General features: G+C 40.5%; 1 protein-coding gene across 22 annotated transcripts in view; it reads left to right on the top strand.

The window, feature by feature from the left end:
• Positions 1 to 23,381, top strand: part of plecb (plectin b) — a 126,271-nt gene that overhangs the window by 84,736 nt on the left and 18,154 nt on the right. For 8 of the 22 annotated variants that reach the window (XM_071468850.1, XM_071468849.1, XM_071468857.1 and 5 more), the window contains 23 exons: positions 4,253 to 4,314; positions 7,139 to 7,153; positions 8,606 to 8,695; positions 10,355 to 10,432; positions 10,551 to 10,655; positions 11,931 to 12,097; positions 14,851 to 14,966; positions 15,139 to 15,242; positions 15,910 to 16,029; positions 16,938 to 17,033; positions 17,129 to 17,256; positions 18,560 to 18,653; positions 18,969 to 19,123; positions 19,236 to 19,557; positions 19,658 to 19,735; positions 19,899 to 20,060; positions 20,159 to 20,263; positions 20,368 to 20,463; positions 20,584 to 20,709; positions 20,891 to 21,043; positions 21,165 to 21,319; positions 21,819 to 21,945; positions 22,532 to 22,715. In XM_071468850.1, the coding sequence (XP_071324951.1) occupies positions 4,253 to 4,314; positions 7,139 to 7,153; positions 8,606 to 8,695; positions 10,355 to 10,432; positions 10,551 to 10,655; positions 11,931 to 12,097; positions 14,851 to 14,966; positions 15,139 to 15,242; positions 15,910 to 16,029; positions 16,938 to 17,033; positions 17,129 to 17,256; positions 18,560 to 18,653; positions 18,969 to 19,123; positions 19,236 to 19,557; positions 19,658 to 19,735; positions 19,899 to 20,060; positions 20,159 to 20,263; positions 20,368 to 20,463; positions 20,584 to 20,709; positions 20,891 to 21,043; positions 21,165 to 21,319; positions 21,819 to 21,945; positions 22,532 to 22,715 (2,838 nt within the window). Of the gene's footprint in view, positions 1 to 1,182; positions 1,814 to 4,252; positions 4,315 to 7,138; positions 7,154 to 8,605; positions 8,696 to 10,354; positions 10,433 to 10,550; positions 10,656 to 11,930; positions 12,098 to 14,850; positions 14,967 to 15,138; positions 15,243 to 15,909; positions 16,030 to 16,937; positions 17,034 to 17,128; positions 17,257 to 18,559; positions 18,654 to 18,968; positions 19,124 to 19,235; positions 19,558 to 19,657; positions 19,736 to 19,898; positions 20,061 to 20,158; positions 20,264 to 20,367; positions 20,464 to 20,583; positions 20,710 to 20,890; positions 21,044 to 21,164; positions 21,320 to 21,818; positions 21,946 to 22,531; positions 22,716 to 23,381 lie in introns of those variants that run through there. The other 14 variants (XM_071468851.1, XM_071468858.1, XM_071468861.1 and 11 more) reach the window with 6 other exon arrangements.

Raw genomic sequence — 23,381 nt, 5'->3', positions numbered from 1 at the left:
TACAGGACTTTGGACTCACATGTGGCAGATGCAACTTTAAAGCAACATATCTTAATTTAGCCATAATAAACTTTACATATTGCTGACTAAGTGATATTATTGAGTCCCTTTACTCACTGAACTCTCTTCTACTCATGCTATGCAACATTTTAGCAATTACATTTACAAGTAATTTCTGCTTGTTGCCATAGTTGCTGCTATTTAGCTAAAGGTGTGTAGGATGGCTTTAACAGAAATAAGGCAAAAAAAACTTGTCATTTGGATTGAATCACTGCTTGAATAGTCTAAAGCGCCCTTGTGTGTGAGTGCTTAAAATTTTCCACACACAGAACCAAAACTAATAATCTCAAAAACTTCAAAAGTTACCTGTTTTATTACATTTCCTGTTTTAAAGGCTCTTTCTGTCTGCGCCGTCTTGGAAAAATCCTCTGGTTTACAGGAAGTGGTGCATGTGTTCTCCAATTTGTTTGGATTAAACACCACAGAGCAGGAAATGTGTCGTTCAGCTGTGAAACTGAAAAAAAAAATGGCTGAAAAAGAGATCTGGCAACAGCACATTAAGCATCATCAAGAGTTAAAGAGAAAAACTTTAACATAACCCGACATTATGGTTTTATAACAACATGTGAAATAAAGTGCAACATTTTTAAGACAGAAGCAGAGATAAAAACAAATAGGCAAGTTTTCATTTCATGCATTATACCTTCTGAATGATTTCCTTTAAATACAAACACAAACTCAATCACTGGGTTACAAGCTCCTATACTTCAGAGTAAATCAGTGATGTTAAGGGTGTGGTCCAGCATCACTGTCTAGAATCCATAGCAGCCAAAACGATCTCATCCCCCATCTCTTGTCTCTCTTCGTCACAGTTCTCCTAATGTCTGAGGAATGCTGTGAGTAAGTAATGATTAACCATGATGTGTGTGTGCGTGTTTGTTTGTGTGTGTGTGTGTGTGTGTGTGTGTGTGTGTGTGTGTGTGTGTGTGTGTGTGTGTGTGTGTGTGGGTGTGAACGCTTGTGTATATGAGTATATGAAACTTTTTACCTTTTCCCTTAAATTACCCATTATATTACTAGATCATTCATTTAAATGCTGTTTATGCAGTAAAAAACATAAAAAGTCATCAGCACTAACTTTTATGATTTTTTATTATCTCTAGTGACTCAGCTCGTGTGTGTTTTGTTGCGCAAATGAGGCGAAGTGATAGTACATGCAAGTTACCACACCTCGTCCTTCCCTCCCTGCCTCTCCTTCTTCCTCTCCTCATGCTGCATGAGGAAGGGGTGTGTTTAGAGCCCTACCCACCATGCCCTACACACACACTAGCGCCACTAAATACACACTCGCACATCACACACAAGGACAGGTCCAGACTTCATAGCCCACAGGCACCATTTGCTATGAAAGGAATAGAGTAAGCGGGAGAAAAGGCGAAGAAAAAAAACGCAAGGAGGAAAAAGAAGGGCAGAGCCTAACTCATTGAGGGAGTGAGGAGTTTGAGAGGAAAGGAGAAAGAAATCATAGGTTTGTCAAGTGCTGAGTTGTAGCCACAGGACTTCATACTCTGGGACGCACCAAGGGCCAGAGAGACAGATAGACGTGTGAGAAGCAGAAGTTCCTATCAAGGGGAAAACCGCCACTGGATCTTTTATCATCAGGATTATCATTGTGTGTGCTGACAAACAGAGACAATGACCTCTCAGCAGCAGAGGTACAGAAATTTCTCCAGTGGCAGCATGGGCAGAGAGAGGATGCCCTCAGACGATGGTTATTACCAAGGGATGCTGAAGGCTACAGACGGCAGGAAAGGTACCAGTTCATGGAAAACAGCTTAATTGCAAGCCTTAATCTTGATCTGTTCCCATGTGTGTGAGAAGCTGCTGGGCAAGAATTAAGTGTTTTTTCCAGGAAGAGGTGGGAGAAGCATTGATGTTGCTTATTACTCTGCTCCCTTATGTTGAGGCTTTATTGCTTCCAGTGGAAGACGGTGGTGTCTTCATTGTTGCCACGGGAAAGTTTAAATGTTTAAATGTAATATGCAGAAACCTAACATCAAATTTAAAATGACACACATGGTTTTTCTCATTGGACTCTAGTGTCCACTGTTTCCCCACACAGTGTATTAAAGGAGGATACTCCCCTTTTTCGAATGCATCAGCAACTTCCTCACTTCGTATTGGTCAACAAAGCCCATTCACAGTTTATATTGTGTAGCATGTGTGTGTTTTGGGGTGAATGAGTCACTGTGGCTACAGTTCAGTTGTAGCGAGGATGAATGATGAGTTATATTTTGTTCATTTTCCATTCATATTGTTCCTCTTTTTTCATTACAGCTCTCTAAATGTATGATTTTTTAATCTTCTTTATTCTATACGTTTTCAAATAATTATTTTTTTTTTCCTTTGCTATGCAGTAATATAAAGAAGTAGACTTCACCAACACAATTTGAGTTTTGAATTTTGTTTCACACATCACTGAGAGCAGAACTATTGACCAGTGAACCAGTTGAACAAAGTATTCAGATCTTTTAAAGTAGCAGTTTATTTATGCAAAAATACTCTCCTACAAGTAAAGTCCCACATTCAATCGCAAGTGTACCTTAAGTATCAAATATTAAACTACTCAAAAAACATTTAAAATGACTTAAAGTTTTATTATTAATTACATTATTGGATTGTTATTATTGATGGATTCATGGTTTAGTATCATTTAAATGTTGTATCTTGTACTAAGTGTAACTCGTCTGTTGGATCATTTCATCTGTAACGTTACTTCATATTTTATAAATTCTATGTTTTGTGTGTAAAATCTTAATCTTCAAAGTAATTACTATATCTTTCAAATAAAGTGTACTCAACTACTTTAGTTAAGTAAATGTACAGTACTTTCCACTTTCAGCTTTCTGTTTTGGACCATAAACATCACGCCCCACTGAAACCTGTGTGTGTTTGGTGACATTTGATACTTGAAGTTCACTCGGCCCGTGTACACTCTCGTACCAGTCACTTATAAAGAGCAAGGAGTCCTCGAAGAGTTGCATTAGTTGAAACAGAGATTGAGTAATGTGGTGTGAACAGAATGAGCAGGCCCACGGGTCAAGGTGCAGCTCCCATGGGAAGCTGCTTTAGTTTGTGAAACATCCCAGTGTTGTGTGTCACCAATCATCACGTGTGACATTTTGCCCCCTCAACAGGAAATGGAACCAAAGGGGTCACATTGTGAAGCCCAGTCCCTATTGGTTTACGGTCTATTGGTGTCTATATGAGGTTTCCATGGAAACATAGCTCCAACACATTTGCAGAAGTTGTTGGCGACACCCTGCTGAGAAAACAAATGTATCCTCCGGGTGCCTGTTTCATGTTAGTGTTGAATCACAGCCCTATGCTTTTCATTGCTGGGTGTGTCACCGTACAGTAGACAGCTGGATCATTCCCTCAGAGCTGATAAGACAGAGGACTTTGTGTTAGTGACCACAGTTCACTCTGGTGCAATGTGAATGGAATTAAAACCCGTGTGAGTCAGTGACGGTGAGCTCCTCAGTAAAATGACATGAATTAAAACTGTTGAGCAAACCACAACCATTATATCACCTGGGTTCACATCAGAGAACAGGAAACCTACAGATCCATCCACCGTGTCCAAAATAAATGTTGCAGTGACACACCTTGTGGTTTTTGCTAGGAACTCTAATAGGGGCACAGCACTAGGTGGGTGTATGTGGGTTTGTTGCTTTAGTAGGTGTGTGTTCCTTGCTAAGATCTTGTTGTTTCTTGTTGGGAAATTGCGCTATCAATAGTTATGCTTGAGGTAATCATGCAGAGTGTTTTAACACCACATTTTACCAAGGAATCCTTTATTTTTCTGTTCACAGCTGGCTGTGGTGTTAGAGCGAGACGTAAACTTGCAAACACTACTTTCCCTAGACAATAGGGGCACATCTGCTGACAATGGATGTGCGTTGATGCAGACTGACTCAGATGCAGGTGTGCACAGTCAAGAGGCATTTTTCCACCCAATGATAAATTCTGTTTGTCCAACAGAAATCAAACAAGTCTGGTATCTGGGGCATTTCCTCTTTGCTTTACTGCTTCTATATAAAATAAATGAAACTTGTAACTGCTCTCGCTGTCTGCCTAAGGAGTACATCAATCTTATGGTGTTTTTTTTACCTTGCAAAGAAGCTATAGCACGTTTTTAAAAGCTTACTTTTCATGTGTGACTGATCACTGCGGTTTCTCTGTTTTGCAGATGAACGAGATCGAGTACAGAAAAAGACCTTCACAAAATGGGTGAACAAGCACTTGATGAAGGTAAGGACCTGTCCTTCACTTTCACTTTTTCTCATTGTACTAAAGGTACATTGATGCTCACATTCCTGCCCACACATGCCTCCCGTGCTACGTTCCAAGCTCCTTTTCTTACCAACAAGGTGCACTTGAAATCCAACCAATAAGTGTGCAAAATTTTGCTTTCTTCAAGCTTCATGAGCATGAGGTTGACTGCTTTCTTACACAACAGTGGATATCAAAAAGTTAATTTCCTAGTTTGTAATAATACGAGTGGCAAACAGAAGAAGCAGTGGCTCATGATTTGTCTCCAACTACAGGATGCTATGTCGAACGTTTATGTGGCAACTCAGATGTTGAGAGGTTATTGATCTCTACCTTTAGAATTAAATACATGGACTAGGCAGTAATCAGTAGCAATTAGTCAGGCTTAATTTATATTTGTGTTGGCAAGAATTTTGATGCACTGTTAATGTTTGATGCTATTAATAGTGATCAAAACAATGATCATGGGAGATAATTTGTAGATTTAGGATTTAGTAGATCTGAGTGAACACACACAACACTGACTTTATGTGTGCAAGCTGTAACAACAAAACTTTATGAGAGCAGACTCCCAGAATGCAATGTTAGACTGTGGATTATTTTAAGGGACAGATCGTCATTATCTAAAATGTAATCCATCCCTCACCTGTGCATTGTAAGTGTCTCTGCAGAACTCGTCACCGGCACCTCGCCCTCTACTCTACATAAACACACATTAGCTAGTCAGTTATAGTTTCATACTTGGCTGTGAACATTACACCGTGATGGGGAGGCTTACCAGGGGTCCAGTCTGTCATCAGCTGAGAGGCTGTGTAAACCATCCATCAGCACTCGTCCACTGTATTCGCTCCAGTCTCAAACGAAGCCCTGAAAGCCCTCCAATGCATCACACATTCAAGGAGGCAAACAGGTCAGGTCAGGATGAGGGTAACGTCAAACAGGCTGTATTCCTCACTCAGGAGTTCCTCATTAGGAGTGAATAATTAGCCCCCCAACACAATACACCCCTCCCACAGAGCAGTAAAAATATTCCTCCTTGTGCCGCTTTTCTTCCAGAAAACTCCCATTGGCAGCGATTCATTCATAGTCTCATGACATTAAGTGCTTCCACATTATTTGTATATTCACTCCACAGACACAGAGCCATTCTTTTTTTTTTTTTTAAATGGAACAAGAGGGAAGAAATTATGCACAAAGAGTGTTTTCCTTTCCATGAATGTGCAGTTATAACCTATTCTGCTACCAGTATATGAAAGCACAGTGGAGTCACTCCCTCTTGTTTGTCTTAAGTGTTCACTGTGAATTTTGGAGGGTGAGTCGTCGACATCTGGACTCACTTAGCTCCCTCTAAAAACGCAAATTCTAGTCTCGGCCCAGATCCCATGGTGGTTAGGCCGACGGTAGCACATGTGCTGCGCAGACTCCTGCGTTCATGCCTGGCCCGAACTGAAAGGCGTGCATTGATGCAGGGAGGTTACATAAGTATTCTCATTGATATTGTTGTTGTCATTGTGCCTTGTATAAAAATAACCCATGTAACACAAGGAATGAGCATATTAGCTTTCATCATGCAACTTAGATGCACATGTTTGGCAGGGGAAGTGTTAACTCTGTGTCTGAACGTGCAGGGGATCTCCTCTAAGGTTAAACTGATTTAATGGCTTAATGGTTGGCTTGACAGGGGCACACATATAGAGCCATAAAGGGCCACTGAGTGGTTTCCCCTGCCCAGTAAATCTTTTTATATCGTGTCAGACAGTGGAACGTCGGAGCAGCTGCAGAACCAAAATCTGTTTTCTAGCAGATTCTGCAGTTGATTAAAGTTAGATTAAAAACTGCAACTGTTGCAGGTTGATGTCAGATAGTACTATCAACGACAGGATCACCTCCTGAGTTCAGAGGCTTAAGACGACATAAACATTATGTAAAGCCTGAGGTATGTTAAACGTTTTGTTTCCAGACAGCGTGGAGGGACCAGGATGAGGGGCTGTCAGCCATGTGTGCAAATGATTTTCACCTTGAAAAGTTAACAGAGCAGCTCTTTTTGACCCCGAGAGGGAGATTTATAGAGGTTTGAGCAGCAACACACCTCTCAGCACAGCCTCTTCACTGCAAAGTAATTGAAGAGGGGCGATGGATGGTTCGATGGTACACATTAAGGAATAGACTACTAGATGTAATTTCATACAGAGCAATAAGCTATTTGAAAATCTCTCATTTGAATATGGGAAATGAACAAGCATATGTCCTGTGGATCACCAGAATATCCCATTTATATATATGTAATGGCACACACACACGCACACGTATATGCCATTTTCTCTAAAGCAGAAGGGTTTTCAGTGTGTGAACAGTGAACCCTGGTGGCCACACTGTTGGTTACCTTCACTGAATTCAGTCTCCTACTGTAAGTCCATCTTCACTCAGCAGGTAGGGAGGAGCATAGCAAAAGTTGGATAACCGTGTTGAAGTTCTTGCCAACATAAATCAGCCACTGTTGTAACTTGCAAAGGAAATTTGCTTTCATTCCATTTCAGGGCCGAGGCCTCCTTTTCCCGCACGACCAAACACACCTGGATCAGCTCTGAAAGCATCACTTTTGTCATATAACTAAAATAGTAGACTAGTTTCATTTTTCAGTGTTTCATCCTTCTGTCTCATGTTTGTCATCAAATCATCTACATTTCCATCTCATCCTGATAATCGTGCTTAATTTCATGTTCATTCATCTCTGCTCTTCTTCCTTTCTTTGCATTTCTCAATTACTCATCCGTCTGTTCTCATTCATCCATCTATCGTCCAGCATCGGAGGGCAGAGGTAGGTCCTAGCACGTTCGAGCAGGACTGCACTAAATGTACCGTATGTGTGGTCAATGTCTGACTTGTTTGGAGACTGTCTCCTCCCTCACTCGCCCTCCTCCCATCCTGTCTCACAAACACCTTCTCTCACCTCTCCCACTGTGTCTCACTGTCTGGAACACAACACCTCAGTTATATAAAGAAATGAATCCCATTGTGTCTGTGAATTAACTGTGAATGCGACCACAAGAACCAAGAATGATCTTAAAGTAGATATTTCTGTTCTTTTAGATTTAGCTTTTATGTTCACAAGGGCACCTTTGTTACCGCACTGATCTGGTTTTTATCCATGTTCCCATCTATCACTTGTCAGGATGACAGCTGCCATTTGGCATTTAGAGTAGGAGTCAGGCTTGGCTGCTCACGGCAATGCATTCCTGACCTGTGTAGAGTTGTACTAGTGGAGAGAACGCTCTGAGCATTTATATAACACGGCGAGGTAACAGATTTAGAACTAGCATCAAGCACCTCTTTCAACTGACAGGGGTCATTTGAGACCCTGAGATAAAAACTTGTAACATAAAACCATAATTTTTTAAGTGTCACCAGGTTTTGCAGACATGCTGCAAAGTCAGTTCTTGTCACAAAAGCTGCTCCACATGCGATTTTAGTTGTTGTTAGTTGTAATAACATCAAGTATGCCCTTCTAGCATTAATGAGTTGACATGTTACATCTCATGTTGTGTAAAGGTAAGATAACATAAAAACATGAACGAATAATAATATAGACACAAACCTACCACTAGGAAGCATCAGCTCCATGCTGGGGATGAGACTGTGTCTCTCCTCCGCTAGCATAACTACTCAGCTCGAGGCTCAAACATGTAGGGCCTCACTCCAAAAACTTTTTCATCGTTTTGTCCCCGTCCCACTCATCTGTAAAATCCGTAGGTGAAGGTGGGTGCGAGAACTGAGTGCAGGCTCTCCATATTGAGATGTCAGCTACTGTCAATCCTGTAAACGCCAATCAATGTAACAAATCCCTCCCTAGCTTTGTGTTTTTACTGGAAACACAAAATCATGCAGAATTAAATAGCACTCAGACATCTGTTTCACGAGACCTTTAAAGGCACCAACTGTCTGTGTCATGTTCTCTAGACCAGTGGTTCTCAAACCTTTTCATATAAAGGACTCCTAAACTGACACAGATTAGACCACAGACCTCCATCTGACAAGCTTTTAGATGTTTTATTACAGAAAATGTTTGAAACCCATGATCAAAATAGTCACGCATTCCCCTTTTTGCTGGAAATGCCCAGGGTTCCTCAAGGGGATCCTGGGGTTCCCCCTTTGAGAACCACTGCTCTAGATAACAGGGCAAAACACTAAGTGTCCTCAGGACAGACTAAAATAATGTCAACTTGAATCTGTGTGACCCCTCCTCTTTTTCTTGTGTCATTTCTCCTGGCAGGCACAGCGTCATGTGACAGACCTGTATGAAGACCTTCGAGATGGACATAACCTGATCTCCCTGTTGGAGGTCCTGTCTGGGGAAACACTGGTGAGTGTCGCCATTATATCTGATTTTTAACCACAGTGTGAGAGAGACAAACCTGCCCCAGCTCTGCATCTTTTTTGCCTCAACCATCCTCCATCCTGTAAACCAAAACCTAATCCTGACATATTACATAATGAGTACTTAACAAGTCAACGTGGACTACCATCACTGTGGCAATAAATGATAGGTAATCACAGCCAAATTGTCAGTCATAGGTTTAACCTGCATTGAACTGTGTTAAACAAAGACCTATTAATTGACTGTGGTGGCTCCAGTCTGCGATCTCACCAGCCATATACTGTATACGTATATATATATATATATATATATATATATATATATATATATATATATATATATATATATATATATATATATATGTGTGTGTCTTTATTAATTAAAATTTGACCTCTCACACATCCTTTAGTCTTTCTGTTTTCTTGAACTTAACTCCGAAGACTCATCTCAAAGCCAGTAGCAGGATGCTGTATTTCTACCATCGGTACAGATCTGAACAGAAGCTTCTCTGCTGCTGTAGTTCATCGCTCTCTCTCCACCAGCTCCAGCTCTGAATGCCTCCATAGCCTCAACGCATTAACCTCACTTCGGCCTGTGTGTGTGTGTTTGTGCTCTATGCTCCTCTCTGATCTACGGTTCTTCTTTTCCACTCCTCCTCTTCCTCCTACTCTTCCTCCCCTCCCTTGCCTCTCGTTTGCCTTCCTTTAACCTTCCTCTGTGTGTGCTGATCTTTGGCGTCTGGCTTTCGCCTCCTCTCTTTGCCCTGCTCTTGCCGGGGCTAGCCGAGGGAGAGAGACGTGGTCAGGAGCATTCGGTTGGTGAGTGGGTTTGTAACTTAAAGTAGGCCTTCTATTTTTATTTATTCATATTTTTTTTTTTTTTGTTGTTGTTTTTTTCTGATTCACCTACGCTGATTTGGCTGTGCATGGTTACCAAACCTCAGTGGCAGCTCAGGTTTTATTTTGCCGGCTTTTTTCTCTCTCTCATCGACAGGCTTGCTTTCACAACCATACATGTGTGTGTGTTCAGTTACAGTAGATGCTGCTGACATTTGCAGGACCCATTGATTAACTAGGACATTTTTGGACCAAGCAATACTTTGTTTTGCATTTCGCTTTCGAAACATGTTTTTTGTATTTGTTTGGGGTCTTTTCTCTTTTGTTCAGCTCTACATTACAGCCATTTTATTTGTGTGCTGAATTTGAAACTCAGTAGACAAACTGATCATTATGCAGTGAGCTGATATCTCTGTTGTCAGATGACTTAAAGAATGCAAAAGCAGGTTATGGGCTCAGCCAATGCAAATTCCCTCTGCTGTAACTAGTTATTCTGATGGGTTTATTATACTCATCATACAGCTTTTTTGTCTTTGTGAGATAGTGACAAACAACAGGGCTGAGCAGCATCTTTTTGGAAGAGAAATTCAGCACAGTATCACTATGTTCATACTGTAATTTAAAAATCAAAAAATCACTTGTTATTCCCACATTTATTTTTCTGTTAAATGTCTTTCCATCCGTTTTCCTTCTGATTCATTTCTCCATTTTGGTTTCCACCTTCCACTACACTAAAAGGACCATCTATAACAGTCAAGCGTTCAAAGATGAACTAAACACCTCTTTATCTGCTCTCTGTCCTCCACAGCCCAGAGAGAAAGGCCGCATGCGATTCCACAAGCTGCAGAATGTACAGATAGCACTGGACTTCCTCAAACACCGGCAGGTACGACTCATGATATGTTACCTTGAACCCTGAAAACCTTGGAGACCATAAGATACCCGACCGTTTCTGAAATCAGGAGATGCTGTGATATGACTGTTCCTCTGTCCTGTTTTCTCAGGTCAAACTGGTTAACATCAGAAACGATGACATAGCAGATGGAAACCCCAAGCTGACCCTGGGGTTAATATGGACCATCATCCTCCACTTCCAGGTCTCCTCCTCTGTCAGTGTTGTGTTCCATTATATTATCGCTCTCTACCTCTGTCTCTGGGATCTGCACCTGTCAGCTGCCGTTTCACATCTCCTTGGAAAAATTGGATGGATTCTGCTCTTCAAAATTCCTCTCAAAAGACATTTTCTAATCAAAACGGGATCATTCTTACTTATGTTCTTGGACGTGTTTAAAGCTATCATAACATACTAACACCACAGTCAAGTAGTTACAGTGTCCTGTAGCTAAATTATGAACAGTATAAAAAAACAGCACCATGAGGGGTGTGTAAGTATGAGTCACTCTCCCTGATTTCAGAGGGGAGGGTGTGTCAGGCCAAGTGTTGAACATGTTACACTCCCAACCACATCCCATACACGCAGGCCTTTTCCTGCTGTTCCTGTGTCTGCCAAGAGCTGCCAGGCAGAAATCTCTGGACATCGGCCTCACAGCCGGGGACACACCCACTAATATCACATGATTCAGGCTCAGGTTGCAAAATGCTGAGGTGTAGCATGGGGAATAAAGGAAAGAGAGGCGTGGTGGTGTGGTTTTGGTGAGGTGATCTGGTGAAGGTGCCATTGTGCCCTGTAGATACAAACAATGTTCCCAGAGTCTTTATACTTTTATAGAATAGACGGGGAAAATACCTGGGCTGTGGTTGTTGGTAAGTCAGGGAGATCAAAGGATAGAGAAAAGTTTCCCAGTCTTCATGTAATGTAGTGTTAAATTCTCCAGTGTAATGACCCTAAATTAATTTAATTTACAGAGGAAAAAAATGATCTGCCCTGAAGTAAAAGAAAAAGTGCATGTAAGATCTGGATTCAAAAAGAAGGAGGAGGAGAAATTGACTAAAACTCACAGACGGTCCTTTATACACACATACAAAATGGAAAATCCAATGCCTGTGACTCATCTTTCCTATCCCTAAATTCCCCAAATGAAAAGTTATCCGGATGCCACAACCACAGTTGCATTTTCCCAGACTGAAATCCTGCTGCATCCTATTAGCCAAGTCAGAAGCAATAACATTTCCATCTCCCAATATCTTAATAAATATGTAATATGTTAATACAGAGCCCAAATAAGAAAATCATGTCAAGGAAAGCTCTGGGAATAATGATGATACTAAAATTGACTTTAAAATCAAGCCCGGGTGTTCAGTAATTTGGTTTAAATTGCATCTTTTGGTTTCCACTAATGACTGATTTTTTTCCACATTTCTTCAGTATATACAGATTGTGTGTCCTCCTCTCCGTTAACATTCGCTCTGTATGATTGTCTTAGATCTCAGATATTCAGGTGAATGGCCAGTCAGAAGACATGACGGCCAAGGAGAAACTGCTGCTCTGGTCTCAGAGGATGACTGACGGCTACCAGGGCATCCGCTGTGACAACTTCACCACCAGCTGGAGGGACGGCAAGCTCTTCAACGCCGTCATACACAAACACTAGTGAGTGTGGCTTATTTTTAGCAGGAAAATAATCCCATAGTGAGTAACAACAATATGAAATCCTATAGTGGAGTGCATAAAGACAGCACACGTCTTATCTTACAAACACACTGTCGAAATAATAATTATACTTATATATCAGTATTATCCCCAAAATGCAGGGTTTTATCACTGCTTTTGTCATGTCACTGCCTGTCATGACACATCACCATCTGTAGGTTTTTACTGGATATGAAGTGCAGTGGAGCAGGAGTGGGACCTTGGCACTCTTACAAATATCAAATTACACTTCATAATGCCAGTTTAAACCTGCTCTGGTATTAACTCTACTCTCCATAAGCTCCATCTATTCCTTAAATAATTTTAGACATGATAACCATGATGTGATGTTTATGGTATCATATCTGATTTCTGTTACAGGAAAGTGTATATAGTTGCACTAGCACTGCTAAAACTGAGGTAGCAAAGCTTTATTTATTCAGTCAGGCTTTAAAATCTGATATTTTTCACCCTTAAAATTCCTTCTTTTAACCCACTTACTAGACTTGACACTACTGCTCTCATTTTTCCTCTATAAAGCTGTCTTAATGCCTCTCCATAAGGATTTCAGGCCTTTGGGCAAGGAATATCACTGACAGGAGTTGTCTGTGACTAATACTGTACCTCTTTTGCCATGTTAAGATGATAAGTCCTATTAAATATGATTAACTTATTAAATTGTTGGGAACCTAGTATTAAAAAGTAAAATCATGTGTCTCTTATGTTGAGCACTAAATATGCTAATTCCCCCAAAGCTCTTTTGTCTTTATAGTAGAATTAGTGGTTAAGAGTTCTTTGTGCATCCTGGGAAATGAATGTGCATTTATTTCTCAGGAAGATTTGACAATACAATGTGCAACTGATTGGTTGGTTGGTTGTTTTTGGTTTTCTTTTTAGACTTTATAACAAAGTGATTCATGCAGAGATAAAATTAAATGCTCAGAAAGCTGTGTTTTTCAGAGCTGCGATGAATTGAAAGAAAGAGATACCTGCAGGGGCAGGTTTCCTCAAACTTGAGCGTGTACCTACAACTTATTTTCTTTTTTTTTATGAATTTTTTTGGAGCCACCTGAGGCTGGATCAGCGCTGCCTTTCACAAAGATCAGGGGTGTGGTGTGTGGGCGTTACTGTAGCTCTCTGTGTCTGCCACATGTAAGTTGAGGTGTTGCTTTGTGCCGAGGCATTCAGGGTATCCCAGTGCAGAATATGCATCCATCCAGAGACTTCACAAGTGTCCAGGGCTTCTGTAGGTGTGTGATGGTTCACAAAGTGGATTTACAAATCTACAGTTGAAGAAGTTGAAGAGTTGATTTAAAGAAGCTTGATGGAAGCAGTAACTTGGCTGTACCACTAGGAGGCTTTTTCATCTCAGCAGCCCAGCAGAAGGATCAACAGAATCTGTACATGATGATGGACATCTGAGACAATGCACAGGATGGATTTACATGCAGTCATCAAAAGATTTGTTTGTATGAATGATTGCACCTCTAACGCCAACCACTAAAGAATAAGCTTTTTACTTGCCACTGGACAAGGACATAATTACAGATTTTAAGATGCTCAGTGGAAAGAAGTTTAAGAAGAAGAAAGGGGGCCTGGGCTTCATTGCAGGCGTGTCAGGATCTGTCAGCGATGTGGACAACCGGGTGGTCATGCTGTGTGAGGATATCCCATCAGAGGGATCCTCGTGGGACTCAGGGCGGGGTTCACAGAGCTCAGGGGCACGCTCTAGCAGTGAGGAACTGGGCCACGGATGGAGGTCTCGTAGCTTTCATGGAAGAGAGGCCCAGAGCATGAGCAGCTCCACTAGGCCAACAAAGCAGTACTCTGTTCGGGAAATCTGCCACGAGGAGCCGTCTTCTCTTTATGGACAAATTCCGGGCCAATCCACTCTACGCATCAGAGAGCTGTATGAATCTGCTCCTGCTGTTGCACATATTGTATTTGCTTACTAAATAATATAATTTAGTAAGCAAATGTGCAATGCAGGGAGCTGCGTTGCACATTTGAATTTGTGGATTCGGTTATGCATTTAAAACTGCTATAATTTAGGATATTATGATTGCAAACCTGTAATATTCAAGTATGAATGCATGATAGATGAGGTTCTGTGATGCATTCAGTCGTCCTGTACTGAACTCTGGAGATGTGAACTTTTGTCTCTTCTCTGAGTCAAGTTTTGGCTGGCTGCAGACTTAAAATGTGTCAGCTTTGATTGTTGGCTGCCCTTTAAATTACATTCCGCCTATAGATGCTCTGACATCTGCCAGCGTCAAACACCCAGAGGATAAAAAGGCAGGTGCTGGTTCAGGTTTGTCAGAGAGTGAACAGATGGGCTCTGCTTGCAGAAGGCATAAAAAAGCACATTAACTTACATACATATATACATACATTGCGCATCATAGCAGTGAAGTGAGCAGGCCTGCACAGACTGGGTTCATTCTGCACGTGTGTTGATGTGTGATATTTAATCCACTCTCCTGTTCACTCCAAGTTTTCATTTTAATTTCCGCAGCCATTGGTGTCACTTCACTTTCTAATGTAGCTTTTATGATTTCAAATCATGATGTAAACATCACCATCTCATGTGTTCAACAGTGCACAGTTTTCATGGCAACTCAAAACTTATGCACCTACACTGCAGGTTATACTCAGTCAAGGTTAACTTACCCCTCCACCTGTTACTGATTGCATTTTTGTTTGTGTTCCTCCAGTCCTAGACTCATCAACATGGGCAACGTGTACCGACAGACCAACGTGGAGAACCTGGAACAGGCCTTCAGTGTGGCTGAGAGAGACCTGGGAGTGACACGCCTGCTGGACCCTGAGGGTAAGACTGGAACAAAGTCAGTTTCAACTGACACACCAGACTTGTTTGTTAACACTGACAATAGCTTTTTTCATAATTTTTTGTTGTGTTACGCTACAAAACTTCTTCAAGTTTTTGACAATTATTAATGTGCAACATTAACAATTAATACAGTCTCACCTTATCCTTTCAGATGTTGATGTCCCTCACCCTGATGAGAAGTCCATCATCACTTATGTATCATCCCTGTATGATGCCATGCCTCGTGTTGATGTACATGATGGCCTCAGAGCTAATGTGAGCAGAATATGTTGTATGCCATGAGTCTTATTCGAAGCACCAGTCCAACACATTTCAAAAATCGATAAGCGATCAATAAGTTTGATTGAATGTAACATAAATGTTTGTTCTAATTTGGGCTGACTGAATGCTTGATAAGATTGAATCAAAACTGAAATAGCTTGTGACTCTGCTTATAAATAAGCTTTTTGTGTTTTCTAACTAAACCAAATGTTCAAAGAGAAATAGAAGTCTTGTGAAACCAAGTATCAGGAAATTAGCAACCTGTGGTGTTTACACTGCAGAGGCCAAAGGGATAATGTTACACATTATCTGTCCAGCTAAAACATACTGTGGCGTTCTTTACGCAAGACAAACACCATGTTTGGGCTTTTAATGTCCAGTTGCATTAATGTAAAAGTGAATACTGATCTCACATCTTTTCTGATAAACGTCCTTATAGACATGGGCAGGACTGAGAGCAGTATGCTTCTGTCTGTCTGTCTCCAGCCATTGTCTTCCTTCTCCCACTCTCTCCTCCATTCACACAAGACCCGGATTGTTGCTACCTAATTGAGTTATATGTGGCGTGTGAGTGATTGAACGTGGAGCTGCAGCAGAAGAAGAGTCCTCCTGTCTGTTGTTGTTAACCTCCCAGCAATCTTTTTTGCTGTGTTGGCTGCAGGAGCTGGAGCTGCGCTGGCAGGAGTATTACGAGCTGGTGACTCTTCTGCTCCAGTGGATCCGCCACCATGTCATGATCTTCGAGGAGAGGAAGTTCCCTGCCAGCTATGAGGAGATAGAGGTGAGCTGATAAGTTGATGATATGTGGATATTGTACCTCGAGTTCAGAGACATGTCTTTGTTATGAGTATTGTTGTTGTTGTTGCACTGGAAAGCAAAACTATATGAAAAAACTTGTTTTATGTTATTAAAAAGATCAATTAAAACATGGTTCATTTTTAATAATATAAGTATTGTGAAAATTATGTTTTTCTAGGCCATTGTTGAATCAAAGAACACACTTACATAATGTCTGGCTGTTGGCAGACAGAATAAACTGTATTCACAGACACTGTTGTACTGTGGGTGGGGCAGTGCTGGGAAAAAGCAGCCAAAAGGCAGATAATATTGGACCTAATCCTCAGGAGAATTACCACTTTGCCACTCCCTGTCAGCGCTACACAACTAAAGCATAGCGTGACTTTAGTATTTTTCTTAATTGTCCTTGAAGCCAAATTATCAGCAGCATAAAATCATCATCAAAGTAATGGTTTTGGGTGTGCTTCTTGAAAACACCTAATAAAACTAAGTCCAGTTAGAGATTGAGTAACTTTTTTTTTTTTTGCAAATACATGCATTGAAGTTATTTGACTCATTATAAGTTCAATTGAATTCACACCAGTCATGGGAATGGATGAATGAGGCTTTGAGAGCTTCACACTGATGTGTTACTTGAATGTACTCATGCTGTTTAGGACGTTAACTCAGTGATCCACATATAAAACAAGAGCCTAAAATAGCAAAATTATGACGTGTCCAGTATACAAGTAATGTCAAGGTTTCACTGTGCGTACTGAGGAGCGTGATGCTGAGAAAACTTTTTAAGAATTAATAACATTTTAGAAGAAGTTATTAATAAAGCATCCAATAAACAATAAGGAAAAAATAAATATCCAGTATGAAATATTAATCTTGTGTTTCTTTCTTTAGCTTTTGTGGCGCCAGTTCTTGAAGTTCAAAGAAACAGAGCTACCAGTGAAAGAGTCCGACAAAAACCGGTCCAAACACATCTACCAGTCCTTTGAGGCAAGCTAACCCAAGCTTTTCATTTATTTGTATTAAATTGTGTTTTATTCTTCACTATTCATAAATGTATGCATTGTACTTCCACCTGCCTACAGAGTGCTGTGCATGCTGGTCAGGTGAAGGTCCCTCCAGGCTACCATCCCATTGATGTGGAGAAAGAATGGGGTCGACTTCATGTTGCCATCCTGGAGAGAGAGCGACTGCTGAGAATAGAGTTTGAGAGGTTAGGACAGTTGTGGATTCTATATGTAATAATATAAAAGTTTATTGTGATCAAAAGTTGAATTATGCTTGTCCCTCACAGCCAATGGGTATTGTAGTAAAATTATGAAAAATTACAGAAATAAATTTGCCAGGCTCCGAAACATGCTAGGCAATCAGGACTAACTCCCAAAATTCTACTAACATAACAATGCTAATGAATGCAGAACACAAATTTACACTATAGTACAAAAAAGATACAAATACTATACGCATGTATACACAAACATGGCAATGCATTCTGTCAACAGTAACTTTTTTGTTTAGCATTACAAAGTATTTTTACTTTAGAAAGGTTAGGTAAGGTAAGCTGACATTAGGTCATTAAAGAGGATAAGATATTGCCCAGTAATAATAATAATGATAATAATAATAATAATAATGATAATAATGATAATAGCACCTTTCAAGACACTCAAGAACATGAAACAAAGAAAACATTCAAAAACATAGGAAGATAAAAACATCATGAATTTATATATATATATATATATATATATATATATATATATATATATATATATAGTTAGATAACCTGCTACCAAATTTATGAGAGTGAAAAAATGACAAAAATAAGTCAATGCGAGTTACTAGATATTTTTTCTGCTTTGCTTTTGGTAAGAAATATTCCTCATAATTGGACACAGAAAGACATAGACATTAGGGCTGATGAAGCAGGATGAGACATTGTCAATCTTCCATGTATTTAATATAGTGTTGCGTCATGCCTGGAAAATGGGATGGTTCGTGTCACGAGATTGGTCAGTCATCTAATAGGCTTGTTTATGGTTCTGAGATGTGGAATGACCGAATGAGCAGACTGGACATCTTTGTCAGGAAAAACGGAGACATTTTTGTCTGCCTCACAGCCTCTATGTGGCAGTGACTTTTCCTTAGACCCAGTGGGAGTATGAAAAGGACCAACGGTCCAATAGCTGGAACTTTAATCTCTATGGAGCTGAGATATGGCATTTGTGACTGACCCTCATAAATTGGAATATTTGCTGAAATGCAGATGGCCGTAAGTGTTTTGATTGCCATGTTGTGAGATTTAGCGTCTTCTGGACTAAAATGTAATGTGGTTGTATAACAGGTTGTTAGTCCTGTCAGGGATGGGTTGATGCTAAGTAATACCTTCTGATTCTGATGTTAACTGGTGTGCTCTCAGCAGTATACTGAAGTCTTAAATGTGAAATGTGAAATAACAAACCACTGTCTGTCAGAGATTATTATAATTTTAGTTTATTTTATTTTATCTAATACAGACTTGAGAGGCTTCAGAGAATTGTCAACAAAGTCCAGATGGAGTCTGGGTTGTGTGATGACCAACTCACCCGCCTGGAGACCCTGCTGCAGAAGGTGAGTCCTATTCAGGTCTAACATTACAAATACTATATTTGGATATGAATTCACAAAGTTACAAAGAATCTAGAGGATGATCATAAATCATGTGTCAGGCCATGTGACTTGTTAATTTCAAACAGTTACTTGTCAGTACTTGTCCTTCCAATCAGACATTTAAGAACATCATTTAGGAAATAACGAGAAAAAAAATCCATACAAATCTATTGAGCTTCAGGCAGCAAAAGGCCTTTTGCTTATGTGTCAGTCCATGTTCCTTTCCTTTGAAAAGAAGATGAATCTTGACATTTTTATTGGTTTTCGTCTCTTCAGGACATCCGTCTGCTGAATGCAGGGAAACCAGCTCAGCACACAGCAGAAGTGGAGAGGGAGCTGGACAAGGCAGACAACATGATTCGCCTGCTCTTCAATGACGTTCAGATACTGAAGGATGGGCGCCACCCTCAGGCTGAGCAGATGTACCGCAAGTGGGTGTTACATGTATTTTACATTAAAGTGAATTTTAAAATACATTTTATACAAAGCAGTCCAAGTGCACCTTTCAAGGTCATAAAGTAAGATGGGTTTTAATGTCCACAGGGTTTACCGCCTCCACGAGCGTCTGGTGAACTTGCGCAGCGATTACAACCTTCGTCTGAAGACTACAGTGACCACAACCCAGGTTAACCTGATGCAGAGCTCCCAGCAGACCACTGTGAAGGTGCGGCCTGAGTTGGATGATGTAACTTTGCGCTACATCCAAGACCTGCTGGCCTGGGTGGAGGAGAACCAGCGCCGCATTGATGAAGCTGAGTGGGGATCTGATTTGCCTTCAGTGGAGTCCCAGCTGGGCAGCCACAGAGGACTGCACCAGACTGTGGAGGACTTCCGATCCAAGATTGAACGGGCCAGGGCTGACGAGGTAGTATGCTTATCAGAGCTACTGGAAATGATCACATATTGTCCAGCGTTGTGCTGCTGATTTTAAAATGGACATTTGTTGCATCTTTCATGTTGTTCAGAACCAGCTGTCCCCTGTCAGCAAGGGCACATACAAAGAGTATCTGGGTAAACTGGACCTTCAGTATGGCAGACTACTGGTAAATAATTTAACATTTCCAATATTCTGGGGCTAATATTTAGATTTTTATCTAACTTTCCTTTGCATGGAATGCAAACGCCTTAAGTTGTAGTTGTAGTTATTTCAATGCTGATTAAAAAAAAAAATCAACTGTTGGTATTTTGATTTTTTCTTTCTTTCAGAACTCTTCCAAGTCCCGCCTGAGGAACTTGGATTCACTCCACGCCTTTGTCAGTGCTGCCACTAAAGAACTGATGTGGTTAAACGACAAAGAAGAGGAGGAGGTCAACTTTGACTGGAGTGACAGAAACACCAACATGACTACAAAGAAAGACAACTACTCTGTGGGTTTTTGATTTTTTTTCTTATCCCTGCCTTTAATATTTTGTGTAAGATTTTTTCCTCCAAGATTGTAATTAACTTTTCCATTTGGATTCTTCAGGGTCTCATGCGAGAGCTGGAGCTGAGGGAGAAGAAAATCAATGATATCCAGGCCATGGGAGACAAACTTGTAAACGATGGACATCCTGGCAAGAAGACAGTCGAGGTAATTACTCTTGTAAACCCCACTGAACAGTTAAAATCCATGTACTATATTAAAGTGAGTCCTCAACTAATCCATTGTCATCATATTGTCTTTGTCCATACCAGGCCTTCACAGCTGCCCTGCAGACTCAGTGGAGCTGGATCCTCCAGCTGTGCTGCTGTATTGAGGCTCATCTCAAAGAAAACACAGCCTACTACCAGGTATGCAACAGTAGAAAAGACGTCTATGGAATTTCAATGGCCCATTAGTAAACATCCATCATTATACACAGAGCTGACAGTCAGATGTGATGTCCCTCACATGATTTCCTTTTCTCGTAGTTCTTTGCTGATGTGAAAGAGGCTCAGGACAAGATGAAGAAAATGCAGGAGAACATGAAAAAGAAATACAGCTGCGATCGCTCTACGACAGCCACCCGCCTGGAGGATCTGCTGCAGGACGCTGTGGTTAGTGATGAATGCTCACTTACATACCTATGCATGAGCATGTATACTACCAGAATTTTGAACTTCATATGAGGAATAATAAGATGGTGATGTTGATTCAAATGCAAAACTGTCCAACTGCTCATTTTACCATGAACCATTTGATCATTTAAAATTATTTTTTTCTAATTTTTTTCAACAGGAAGAGAGGGAACAACTGAATGAATTCAAGACCATGGTGACCAGCCTGAACAAGAGAGCCAAGTCCATCATCCAGCTGAAACCACGTAACCCCACCACCTCCATCAAAGGCAAATTGCCCATTCAGGCTGTCTGTGATTTCAAGCAACAGGAGGTGAGAACACCTACTGACTACTCCATAGTGATTTATAATCACAGCCCAAAGAGGTCATAGTTGTAAGTCTGAGTATACCTTCTTCAAGGTGTATACCTCTCAATCCTGGATTCTGTTTCAGATCACTGTCCATAAAGGAGATGAGTGTGCTCTCCTCAACAACTCCCAGCCCTTCAAATGGAAGGTCCTGAATCGCTCGGGACACGAGGCAGTGGTCCCCTCTGTCTGCTTCATTGTACCTCCAGTCAACAAGGAGGCTGTGGACAGTGTGTCCAGGTGAGAACAAAATTAGTTTACATTAAAACTGGAATTCACTAGCCGGCTATGTTTTAAGTCTTGTAACTGTTTAGATACTGAGTCATTCATTCCAACTACCAGAATATCACTACTGTAGGTTTGCTAGTAGCTTTACTAATATAGCAGTAAGGAATTATACTTATAGTGACCTTGATGCACCTGTCAAATAGTTGTTATTTATGGGATTACAAATAAATACACTTATTGTACATTTTTCATAACTCAGAAAGAACAGGGTTTTTTTGACAATTGATTTTGAGGTTGTTTAACATTTGATTTCTCAGAAGATTTCATTTGATTAGTCATCTTTTGACTTGACTTTAGAGCAACAGTGAATACAACACCTAAGTTTCTCTGCACTGTGTCTTTCAATTACTCCAATATCTGACCTTTTAATTCATACTAGACTGTGTGGTGTCAGTTGTGCTGTACGCTGTTTCTTCATTCTTACACTCTTTGTGTTCCTGTCCTACTCCAGTCTGGATGGAGGTCATCAGCAGATGGTCTCCATGTGGCAGATGCTCCACATAGACATGAAGAGCCTGCTATCGTGGCAGTACCTGATGAGGGACTACACACAAATACGATCCTGGAACATCACCATGGTGGGCATTAACATCATTGAACTCTAATCTGTTGACCTGAATTTGTAAGACAAAGGTTCCAGTACATGAACCATAATATTTAACTGGCAAAAGCAAGATACTGTGTTAACCTTGGCCAACTGTACTGATAAAATAAGATTAACCAACCATCTGTTGAGTGGGGGTCCCACTGGCCGTCATTCTAAATTGGGTGTGCTGTTGTCTTGAAGCACTCACGAGCAAAATAGAGAATTAATTGTCCTATGTAAGAATAAATAAATATTCAGGGTTATTTTTGGAGTTGGCTATGCAGTGAAGTGTTTATTACATTGAGTGTTTGGACATCATTGAAAAATTCAATTACTACAGAATAATTTGTTGGCGCTGGAAGAGGGCACTAGCCTTAATAAAATTAACAAGAAAACAGGTTATTTATGCTTTAATGATTTTGTTTATATTAGGCCATGAAACGAACCTGACTCAAAGCCAAAGTCTAATTAAATCAGATTAAATAATAAAACAGCATCAACCTCTTCAGAATGTGAAGTGGAATTTCACTGAAAAACTGCCTCCTCATCCGTCCCTATTTTTTCTCCATCCTGTGCAGCTGAAGACCATGAAACCAGAGGAATACAGGCTGATTATGAGAAACCTGGAGCTCCATTACCAGGACTTCATGCGTGACAGCCAGGACTCCCAGCTCTTTGGGGCTGATGACCGCATGCAGATCGAGGAGGACTACTCCAAGTCGACCCAGCATTTCGACAACCTGCTCCGCTCCATGGAGAAAGGTAGAAATGTTTTCTCCGAACTAATTAGCTTTTGATCATTCATAGATACATCAAGCAAATTTACAATAAGTGTATAGCAACTTTATATTGTCAATTCACCTTTCAGGAGTAATGGTTGTTAGGCTCAAAGGTGAGTGATGTGAAGCCAGGCAACCGAGCTAGTGTGTGTACTCGCTTGTAAGCCTTGGATGAGATGTTTAAATATAACCGTTAGTCTTTAAGAGTCCTGTGTGACTGCATGTTGTTTTGATTCACAGGTTGCTTTTTTTCTTTTTTGCAGCTCTGCGCCAAGTAGAACCTCTATGTTGTGTGTTAGGCTACAGTATGTGATGTTTTTTGTCATGCAGCCATGACATAATACATAATAGTGTGATTACTTTGGTAGAAAATACTTGCTTCATGCTATGAATGTAGTGTGTTTGAGACACAACACATGAAGAACTGCATGTGTGACTGTGCTTAAATGCACTGCACTGGAACAGTAGACTGAGAATGGGATAATGGTTACAGAACATGAACATTGATTACATATCAATATCAAATCATAAACATGACATCATACTGCGTCATACTCACAAAACAAAATTATCAATATATTCAGTATATCTGCATTCTTGGCCTTCCGGTTCTTTAAAAATCCTTCAAACTCACCTTTAGGCCAAATAG

This window comes from Trachinotus anak, unplaced genomic scaffold, assembly GCF_046630095.1.
Source record: "Trachinotus anak isolate AG129_WGS33_773 ecotype Australia unplaced genomic scaffold, CSIRO_AGI_Tana_v1 ptg000032l, whole genome shotgun sequence".
In the NCBI taxonomy this organism is placed as follows: domain Eukaryota; kingdom Metazoa; phylum Chordata; class Actinopteri; order Carangiformes; family Carangidae; genus Trachinotus; species Trachinotus anak.
The sequence above is the reverse complement of the archived record's forward strand: the minus strand, read 5'-3'. Positions and strand labels throughout refer to the sequence as shown.